Here is an 11,739-nt window from a genome sequence, read left to right as displayed (position 1 = left end):
GCCTATCTGGGAATGAACCAGCAAAAAAATTACCTCTATCTTCTGGTTTAATGAACTTAAACCAGAGGGTCTTTGTTACCCAGCAATCTCGCAGCACATGACTCTCATCTTCATCCGCTTCTCCACAACGCTGACAACTAACATCGTTAGTTAAGTGCCTCCGTCTTCTCTCGACATTAGTGAGAAGTTTCCCATGCACTACTAACCATATGAACTGCTTAACACGCTCGGGGCCGTTCCATTTCCAGACCAAATTCCAGCACGAATCAGAGGAGGACCAATTCGGGCTTTCGATCAACTCATACGCAGACTTGGTCGTAAAATAACCTGATGGTGATAATCCCCAATAAACGAAATCACTCCCACAATTATCATTTGGGGGGATCATATTAGCAATCAAACTCAGAAGCTCAAAAGGAAGAAGGTGCGAGAATTTGTCCCAATCCCAATCTCCATTATCTTTCACATAGAAGCTAACTGTACATTGCTTCTCAACTTCCTGAATCTGATCAACAGCCATTTGCTCAAGAATAATGTTGTCGCCAAGCCAAGGGTCGAGCCAAAAACGGATTCGTCTACCATCACATAAAGCCCACCGAACCCCTAGAAGGATTTTATCCCAAATCTTATGAAGAGCTTGCCAAAGATGGGAAGCACCCTTCCATCTTTGCAAAGAACTGAAGTCATTCATACAAAAATTATACTTGCCTCTCAAAATTTTCACCCACAGCTTCTCATGATTATAAATAATGTTCCAACCCACTTTCATAAGTAAAGCTGTATTCATAGTTCTGACTTTCTTGTGACCCAAACCACCATTTTCTTTCGGTTGACAAACCGACTCCCAGTTGACTAAGTTAATCTTCCTTTCACCTTCTGTTGATCCCCACAGGAACTGTCTACTAATACTCTCTATCTTATCGCATAAGCCAAGCGGAACAGCCATCGTTTGCATTGTATATGTTGGCATCGAGCCAATCACTGCTTTAACGAGACATGAGCGACCTGCCATGGACATAGATGTAGCCTTCCATTGCGAAAATCTCAGGCTAATCCGGTTCATGAGGCTCCGGAAGTGCAGCTTACCAACTCTACCATGTTGTAACTCCAACCCCAGGTATTTCCCTAACTCTAAAGTTTTCTGAAACTCCAATTTATTAGCCACCAGATTACTTACATTGTTTGGAACATTTGGCGAAAAGAAAACTTTGGTTTTTGCTAAGCTTATACGCTGTCCCGAAGCGTTACAAAAATCATGTAACACTTTTTTAACCACAACTGCCTGCTCAATGGAAGCTTCACTGAAGAGCAGAATGTCATCCGCAAAGAACAAATGAGACAGAAGAGGGCTGTTTCTTCCCATTTTCAGCGGCTGCCAACGTTTCCGATTAATCTCCTGAGATATAATATGGGCAAGTCTCTCTACACAAAGAACAAAAAGATAAGGGGAAAGCGGATCCCCTTGTCTTAATCCACATGTTGGCTTAAAAGCTTGAAGAGGGGCTCCATTCCATAAGATGCTCAGACTAGAACCCGTAATGCATTGCATTATCACATTAATAAGGTTACCCGGAATCCCCACTAATTCAAGAGTCTCCTGTAAGAAGCTCCAAGAGATCTTGTCATAGGCTTTTTCTAAATCGATTTTGATTGCCATAAAGCCTTTAGCCCCTTTTTTCTTTCTCATTGTGTGAATAGCTTCTTGAGCTAAAATGATATTGTCGGTTATATGACGACCCGCCACGAAACTAGTTTGTTCCGGCCCAATGATACACGGCATTAAAGACTTGAGGCGATTAGTGATCACTTTGGTAATAATCTTGTAGGACACATTGCACAGACTAATGGGACGAAAAAGCTTCAAAGAATCTGGATTATCACATTTCGGAATTAATGTAATAAGAGTATTGTTAACCTCTTCCGGCACCGGGCTGCCATTAAAAATACTCTTGATGAAACTCACCAATTTATGCTTGACTATACTCCACTGGCTCTGATAGAAAAGTGCATGAATGCCGTCTATGCCCGGGGCTTTTAAAGGTTTCATGTCCCAAAGGGCATTCCTAATATCATCCTCCGAAACACTAGCGGCCAACCCCTCCAACACTGATTGCTCAACAACCGGGAACCTCAAATCAGCCGTCAAACAGGTTTCCATATCAGAATTCTTGGAAAAAAGCTTAGTGTAATACATGTTAGCCATTTTCCCAAGCTCTTCTTGGCTGTCAATCACGTTTCCATGCTCATCGTTCAGGGCAATGATCCTGTTCGCTCTTCTTCTTTGATTCACTTTTTGATGAAAAAAGTGGGTATTTCTATCTCCATCTGTAACCCAATCGCTTCTCGACTTTTGCAACCATAAGAGATCCTCTTGCAGGAGTGTTTCATCAAGCTCTTTTTGTAAATCTTTCTCTAGCTCCCAAAGATTTTAAGAGAAGAAAATGTCTCGCGTTCTTTGAATTCCACCAATACGGGCTAACAACTCATTTTTCCGCTTGAAGATGTTACCAAAACCATGATAATTCCAGTGCTTGACTTCATCAGAGAAGCGATGCACACACTGAACAAAAGGGACTGTAGATTCCCAATTGCTTTTGACAATCTCCTGGAACTGTAAATTTCCTACCCATGCTGCAAGAAATCTGAACGGCTTAGGGTTAGAACAAGCAGTTTTATGTCTACTAAATTGGAGCAAAATCGGGTTGTGGTCCGATTGAACCCGTGGAAGATGTTTCACATAAAAATTAGCAAACTTATTCTCCCACAACCCGTTGCACAGAAAGCGATCTAATCTCTTAACCACATTTCCTCTTCTCCAAGTGAATTTTGAGCCAATAAAGCCCATATCCACAAGATTAAAATTGTCAAACCAGCTTTTAAAAAACTTACAGCTTCCAGGAACTCCAATTGCACCCCCTTTCTTCTCATTGTCAAATAAAGCAGCATTGAAGTCTCCCCCTATCACCCACGGCTCGTTCATAGACCTAGCAAGGGTAGACAAATCTTCCCACACATACTTCCTCAGGCTAGGGTTCGGACTCGCATACACTATCGTGAGGGCAAACTCATTCGAACCTCTAAACACTCGCATGTGAATAAAGTGCTTATTATTCTCTAAGATCACAATCGATAACCCATCCTTCCAAAGAATCCATATACCTCCAAAAAACCCTGAGGCTTCCACCCTGTGAGAGTTAGGAAAACCGCTAAATTTAACAAAATCATCAGCATTGCAACCACTAATCCCTGGTTCAACAATACCCACTATATCCAGTTGGTATTTCTTGCAGTAGTTCCTAAAAACTCTCCAAAAAGACTTTGATCCAGCTCCTTGAACATTCCACACCATTATTTTATGATTGTCTATCATTAAACAATATATGAAAAGAACACACACTAATCAAGCAAAAACTCATTAAGCTGAGTTATTAACCTCCACGATCATTCTGTTGGACTCTCCAACATTCACATTTTTATCTCCCAGTTGGACGGTATCCTCCCACATGTCCTCATCCAGATTACTGTTTTGATTCAACACGTTAATCGGACGTAAAATATTCTCCTTTCTATTCTCCAAGGAAGTTAGGATGTCAGGAGGCTCAGGGTCATTATCAATTAGTTCCATGTCCTGCACTTCAATATCTGAGCTGCTTTCTGATAGGAGTAAAATTACTCCTATATTCCGAGTCGTTTCTAAGCGTATTTAATCACTTTTATCGTATTATGCATACATTATTTAGTATTTTTATGCTTCATGGTGTGTGTTAGTGTTTCAAGGATTATTTAGTGATTATGGAGCATTTTGAGCAATAAAGAGTATAAATCGTGGATTAGATCGAGGTCGTGAAGCTTGGGAATGAAGAAAGCACATTTGCACACATGAAAATCTGACCCCGGAGCATTCATTGGCAATTTTGGAGCAGATAATGACTTCAAATGACTTTATGTTCTTCATAAGAAATAAAGTAGACATCCTAAGCTTTCCAGCGGTTCAAGAACCGACTCATTTGGAGTTTTCTACATCGGGTTATGAAGTTTTGAAGTTAGTAGTTTCGCAGCTGAAATTGTGTCTCGAACGGGAAAGAGTGTCCCGAACGAGAGCTTTGCTCTCGGTTACAAGTTTTTCGAACGTAACCTACGTTCCCGTTCGAGACCATGTGAAAATTGGCTGTGTCTCGAACGGAACTATGGTTTCCCGTTCGGGAAAGAAGAAAATTGGGCATGTCACGAACGGAACTATGGCTTCCCGAACGAGACAAGAGTAAAACACGCATGCTTCAGCATTTGATTTGGACTGAAATTCTTCCTCAAATTACAATTACAACTCCTATTACAAATTGATTTGTAATACGAATTAGAAGACTCCGGAACTCCTCCTACTATATAAAGACCTTGTATTAGCCTCAATTTAACATGTAGAATAATGTAGAATAATTTAGAATACATTAGTTTTAATTATTTTCTCTTAGATTAGCGTTTTAGTTTTCTGTTTCTCAGCAGTTTATAAGTAGTTTATAATTAGTTTCTGCAAGACGATTGTTGAAGATTTCAAGCTTAATCAAGACGATTCTTTCCGAAATTGACAACTCCGGTATTTATTGTTTAATTATGCTTTCTTCTTCATCATCCTTCTTGTTTTGTTTCAGTTTTAATATGAGTAACTAAAACAATTGTTCGAGGGTTGACATGAACTTATAAATTGGTAATTATTTGGATTGGATGGATTAGTATTAATTTGTGTCTTAATTATTAATCTTATTGCTTGGATTAAATTAGCTACTTAGTTCATGATTTTGTGTTTAATTAACTAATTGAGAGATTGTTAATTAAATAGACATAGATAATTAAGAACTTAAAGAAAAACGCCGTGAGAGCGGGTTGGAATTTAGGTAGTCATTGAGTTTGCTTCATAATTATAATTTGATTATTTAATTCAGTTTTAATATCGTGAGAGCGAGTTAATAATTGGCTAGTTAATTAGGTTGTAATTTTATTCGGATCTTTGAGGCTTGAGAGGGCGGGATTCGGTGCTTTAGAATAGCTCGATTCACGATAAAATCACTAAGAAATCCTATTCCATAATTTTACTTATTTATTTGGGATTATCAATCCTTGAACTTTTTAATCTTATTGTTTTAAACCCTATTTTATTATTTGTTTTCAGTTTATATTAGTTTAATTAAATTACAAAACCCTATTGATTTTTCTAGCTAGCCGATTAAAGAATATTTGAAATTAGTGATTAAGTCCATTGTCTCTGTGGGATCGATACTTGGTCTTCCAAGTTATATTACTTGAGCGATATCGTACACTTGCGATTATTTGCCAACAAGTTTTTGGCGCCGTTGCCGGGGACAATTGCGTATTTAATAAATTAAGAGTATTATATTCTTCATTGAAATTAGTTTTAATTTCTGTTTTTTATTTTTATTTTTTTGTGTTTATTGGATTTTACGTGGGGTGTTCTTGTTTTTGGGTGTGCAGGAAATTTGATATTTGTTGGTTTATCCTAAATTTGTTTTTGGTGTACCTATTTTGGAAAGAGTAATGGCATGGAATCAAAATTATATGCAATACCAAAATTTTCAATATAACTGTGAAATTTGTGGGGATTTTGGTCATAATCGAGCTGAGTGTCATGCACTCTATCCAGATTGGAATGGACATGCCAACTATATGGGTGATCAATGGCAAGCTAGTGAAACTTATGGTTGGAACGATACTTGGGAGAACTTCAATGAAAATTTGAACTTTAATTCAAGTTATCACCCACATCAAAACAAATGGGATTTCAATTCCAACTTTGACAATGAACCACAACAATCACCGGATTTTCAGCAAAATTGGAATGTGGATGAAGAAAGCAAGATTGACGAATTCATTGAGGAGATGAGAACCGCTTTCCAAAATCAAGCCGCCGTCAACCATCGTCTTGAGACGCAAATTTCTCAGTTGGCTATTTTGATTCAAAATAGAGATCAAGGTGGTCTACCATCTACAACGGAATCAAATCTAAAAGAGCAAGTAAAAGCGATTGAGCTTCTAAGCGGAAAATCACTTGACAATCCGCATGTTACGAAGGTAGTTCAAGTTGACGATGTGCCGATTAATAGTGAGGATGAGATAGCTGAAACTCCATATGTCAATGCCTTAGTTGGACATCATCCAACCAAGGTACATGTAGATGCCGAAAAAGAACAGTGTGAGGATGGTGAACTTGAAACTCCGATTTTCCACCCAATTACAACATCCATGAGCTTAAATAATGAAAGTGGAGAGCAATTTGGTATTACGGTACTCTACAAGGAATTTAATAAAACCTTTGATTTTAAAGATCCATTCTTAGAAGGGTTTGATTCCGAGTATGATGGAAATAATACTAAATATATGAATATGCTTCATACTCCTCATGTTCCCTACTATAGAGTACAAGCATACTCTATATCATCCGAGTTTTATTTGAAGGAGCCAACAAGGAAAAAGAGGAAGAAGATGCTACCAAGACGGCTTCCTCATGTTAGGTTGTATTTTTAGCAACCTTACGCGAAGAGTCAAGCTTTAGACTCTAACTAAAGCGCACTTGGGAGGCAATCCCAAGAGGTATTATTTTTCTTTCATCTTACACTCATGTTTTTCAATTTTTGTTATTTCATTACACTGAGGACATTGCATGAAATAGTGTGAGGATGGAGGAAAAACATATCGTTTAGTTAGGATTTTTATTTATTTATTATTGTTTGTTTATTTATATTTTCTTAGGTTTAGTTTGTGTTTTTTTTATTATGTTGTTTTTTTTGTTTGTGTTTTTGTGTTTTAGTAGATTGTATTAGGGTGTTTTAGGATATTTGTAGTTTATTTCAATGCCTTGTATCGCTTTAAATCTTTGTCTTTCAAGTATGAAAAAAAGTGTTAGTTGATTTGGTGTTATCTTTTAAATTTGTCAATCTTAAATTTCCCCGAATCAATGAATGTATGAACGCGACTTCTTAATTCGACAATTGATAAGCGATGCTTGCTTAATGACTTAATAATTTGTTGACATAATCCGATGAAATAAGGGTGAATTCAAAATTTAGACTTGTTCAAATTGTTGAAACATAATTGATTAACTTGATGCGGATTCATGACATGTTGATTGTTTATTTTTATAGTCGTTTTTAAACTTTTGGCATGAGTAGCATAACTTAAGTAGGAATTGAGTTTATGGTATAACACTACACACTTTTGAGAGTTTTGAGCTTAATTTCCTTGTTGTGAGTGTTGATTTCATGTTTTATTCCTAGAACTTGCTTGGTGTCCGTTTAAAGTTACACGATTGAGTTTTCAACAATTAGATGATTATGGCAATTAGGTATAACCTTTCTTTTAGACCACTTAAATAGACTACCCTTTATCCCTTAGATTACACCAATTTGAGCCTTAAGCCTTTTTATTGTGTTTACCATATTTTACCCTTTACCGTTCTATGTTTTACCTCTTTTGTTTACCTTATCGACTTGATATATTATTTGTTATGACTATGATGAATATAGGTGATTAATAACTCAAGATTAGTGAAAAGAGAAAGTGAACTATATTGTGCTTAAAAAGATTAAGTTTGCGCCTTGAAAAAGATTGAAAGAAAAGAAATAAAAAGAGATAGAAATTTGCAAGCAAAAGCTTCAAAAAGAAGAAAAATTCTGAGATTGCAAAAAGCAATGAGTAGAGCGTAATTCAAAAAGAAAAGAAAGTTATAGGTTCACATAAACGCAAAACCGGAGTTAGATCAACCTAGAAGTTAATAGTAGTAATAAATAGTGTATTAAGTTGATAATTAGCCTTTGTTTAACCTTTTGACCTACCCTTTACCTTAGCCACATTACAACCCAATAAAAGACCATATGATTTTTGTTGATTACCGAATCAAGTAGCGGAGTCCGGGACTATGAGCAAGCTTATGGTGAATATTCATGTTTTCAATTGTGAGCTTTCTTTGTTATATACCCTACTTGTTGAAATATTGATGTCATTAGCTTAGTTTTTACTAAATTGTGCTATGATTTGCCTAAGTGAGAAATTGATTATTTTCCATGTCCCGCAAATGATAGTGACGCTTGAAGTGTGATTCAATTTGACCTTGTACTAATGAGTTAGTAACCTTTGTTATATTGAAATTATGTCATAAATTATTATTGTTATTTGATTGCATCTATATTTAGTTGTCGGTTTTAGAAGTTTGTTTTTTATTGTTCATAGGTTCCGGGGATTTCTATTATTGATATATTTTCAAGATTGTGCTAAGTTTTCTAACATGTTTTGTAGAGTAAGATTTATTTCTTGCTTGAGGACAAGCAAAGGGTAAGTGTGAGGATGTTTGATAGGAGTAAAATTACTCCTATATTCCGAGTCGTTTCTAAGCGTATTTAATCACTTTTATCGTATTATGCATACATTATTTAGTATTTTTATGCTTCATGGTGTGTGTTAGTGTTTCAAGGATTATTTAGTGATTATGGAGCATTTTGAGCAATAAAGAGTATAAATCGTGGATTAGATCGAGGTCGTGAAGCTTGGGAATGAAGAAAGCACATTTGCACACATGAAAATCTGACCCCGGCGCATTCATTGGCAATTTTGGAGCAGATAATGACTTCAAATGACTTTATGTTCTCCATAAGAAATAAAGTAGACATCCTAAGCTTTCCAGCGGTTCAAGAACCGACTCATTTGGAGTTTTCTACATCGGGTTATGAAGTTTTGAAGTTAGTAGTTTCGCAGCTGAAATTGTGTCTCGAACGGGAAAGAGTGTCCCGAACGAGAGCTTTGCTCTCGGTTACAAGTTTTTCGAACGTAACCTACGTTCCCGTTCGAGACCATGTGAAAATTGGCTGTGTCTCGAACGGAACTATGGTTTCCCGTTCGGGAAAGAAGAAAATTGGGCATGTCACGAACGAAACTATGGCTTCCCGAACGAGACAAGAGTAAAACACGCATGCTTCAGGATTTGATTTGGACTGAAATTCTTCCTCAAATTACAATTACAACTCCTATTACAAATTGATTTGTAATACGAATTAGAAGACTCCGGAACTCCTCCTACTATATAAAGACCTTGTATTAGCCTCAATTTAACATGTAGAATAATGTAGAATAATTTAGAATACATTAGTTTTAATTATTTTCTCTTAGATTAGCGTTTTAGTTTTCTGTTTTTCAGCAGTTTATAAGTAGTTTATAATTAGTTTCTGCAAGACGATTGTTGAAGATTTCAAGCTTAATCAAGACGATTCTTTCCGAAATTGACAACTCCGGTATTTATTGTTTAATTATGCTTTCTTCTTCATCATCCTTCTTGTTTTGTTTCAGTTTTAATATGAGTAACTAAAACAATTGTTCGAGGGTTGACATGAACTTATAAATTGGTAATTATTTGGATTGGATGGATTAGTATTAATTTGTGTCTTAATTATTAATCTTATTGCTTGGATTAAATTAGCTACTTAGTTCATGATTTTGTGTTTAATTAACTAATTGAGAGATTGTTAATTAAATAGACATACATAATTAAGAACTTAAAGAAAAACGCCGTGAGAGCGGGTTGGAATTTAGGTAGTCATTGAGTTTGCTTCATAATTATAATTTGATTATTTAATTCAGTTTTAATATCGTGAGAACGAGTTAATAATTGGCTAGTTAATTAGGTTGTAATTTTATTCGGATCTTTGAGGCTTGAGAGGGCGGGATTCGGTGCTTTAGAATAGCTCGATTCACGATAAAATCACTAAGAAATCCTATTCCATAATTTTACTTATTTATTTGGGATTATCAATCCTTGAACTTTTTAATCTTATTGTTTTAAACCCTATTTTATTATTTGTTTTCAGTTTATATTAGTTTAATTAAATTACAAAACCCTATTGATTTTTCTAGCTAGCCGATTAAAGAATATTTGAAATTAGTGATTAAGTCCATTGTCTCTGTGGGATCGATACTTGGTCTTCCAAGTTATATTACTTGAGCGATATCGTACACTTGCGATTATTTGCCAACACTTTCAACGGGCCCAGAGGAAGAGCTAGGTAAACTCGGTTGCTTATACGTAACAATAACTGCAGAATGCTGATTCGGGTTAAAGGAGGTTGTTGTTTTTGGTAACGATAAATCGGTTTGCATCAGTTTTAGAATTGTTCTTGGGCCAGATATCTTGTCTAGCATGAGTTTCATGGGCTTTAGAGTTGTCGGGGGCACTATAGTCTTTCTTTGCATGTTTGCTCACTCTCTCCCTCGGAATATTAGGGTTAGCATTCTCTTGATCATTGCCTTTAACAGATTCCCTAATATCAGGGTTCTTACCAACTTCAACCGTATTTCCTCTATCATTATCTTCCAAAATATGGAATCTAGATCCCGTAAAATTCGTATCCTTTTTCAAACCATGGCCTTGATTGCCTCTACCCCTATTCTGCGTGGGAATGGTTTTACCTCTCCTACCAACTATCATCCAAGGACCGTATTTTGAAATTTTTTCTTTCTCCATTTGAACGTTAACCTCTGCGGTTTCTCCGTCCACCCCCGTCCCGGCCATTGATGTATCTCCGGTCACCACCATTCTGGCTTTCTCGTCCCTAGCTCGGGCATAGGCTTCCACCACTTTGGGATCAATGCGAACAATCTCTGGGCAATTATCTTTAACATGCCCGAATTTTCCACAATTGAAACAAATCCTTGGCATGCATTCATACTCCACCTTTTGAACTCTGACATCAATCAGGAATTGAGCGACGAGAGGTTTTGTTAAATCAACCTCAACAGCAATTCTAGCAAACTTCCCCCTCTCTGCTATCTCCGTACAATAATCGATCTTCACCACCTTTCCGACCATCTGGCCAATGAACCTTAGCACCTTCTTGTTGTAGTAATGAATGGGCATACCAGGTAATCTAATCCATGCCTGAATAGATTGAACACACCCCATCGAACAATTGAAATCCTCCTTCCAAGATTGAACGGAAAGGTAGTGTCCGAGCATTACCCAAGGACCCCAAGTTAAAACTGCTTCAACATCACAGTCACTTTTTAATTTTACTAAGAAGAAATCATTCTCCACATCAATCACATCAAACCCCTGCGTAAAATTCCACATATTTTCAAGTCTATTACAGAAATTCCTGAAGCCAATAGGTCTGCCCAAAAGTTTCACAACCACTGTACGCCGCCATGGTTTGGATAGTTCCTCCTGAACTCTTCTGGAGAAGTTTATCCCTTGTAATCCTTCAGCCATAGTCTTCGTAACATCCTCATCTAAGATTATCAACTCGCCCAGGCTTCCTGAAATCGACTCCACCCTTTCTCTTTCCTATTGTAAAACTTTGTCTTTGAAAGACATGGCACATGCCGGGACATAATTCTGGCCTAGCTCTTCCCTAAACTTTTCGTCGATCGATCTTCCTCTAAAGGTTCGCGACCATCTTCCTTTAGCAGTGAAGCCTGTTGCGGTTCAGAGAGAATTTCCTCCATCCCCCACTATTATATTGTGCATATTTCTTAATTTCTTATTTTAAAACGTTTTTAGAAGAATTATTGTACTTTACCCATATTTAAAAAAGGCCTAATTTTTTAAAAACTGCTAAATTTAAATATTTTTTTGTATTTATATTCCAACTTAGGGAAATATTCATTTGTGTCATATTTTGGGTTTTTATGTTTCACGTCTACTCTAAAAAAAGGTAAAATTGACGATTTAATTAATATAAAGATGAA

The 11,739-nt window shown here is 36.6% G+C and overlaps 1 protein-coding gene across 1 annotated transcript; it reads right to left on the bottom strand.

Moving 5' to 3' along the window:
- Positions 1 to 10,108: 10,108 nt before the first annotated feature.
- On the bottom strand, positions 10,109 to 11,260 carry LOC126656823 (uncharacterized). The gene has a single exon (XM_050351444.1). The coding sequence runs from the start codon at positions 11,258 to 11,260 to the stop codon at positions 10,109 to 10,111; it is 1,152 nt and encodes a 383-aa protein (XP_050207401.1).
- Between the last annotated feature and the right edge of the window lie 479 nt (positions 11,261 to 11,739).

This window comes from Mercurialis annua, linkage group LG7, assembly GCF_937616625.2.
Source record: "Mercurialis annua linkage group LG7, ddMerAnnu1.2, whole genome shotgun sequence".
Lineage (NCBI taxonomy): Eukaryota > Viridiplantae > Streptophyta > Magnoliopsida > Malpighiales > Euphorbiaceae > Mercurialis > Mercurialis annua.
Note: the sequence above shows the minus strand (reverse complement) of the source record. Positions and strands in the feature narration are given on the sequence as shown.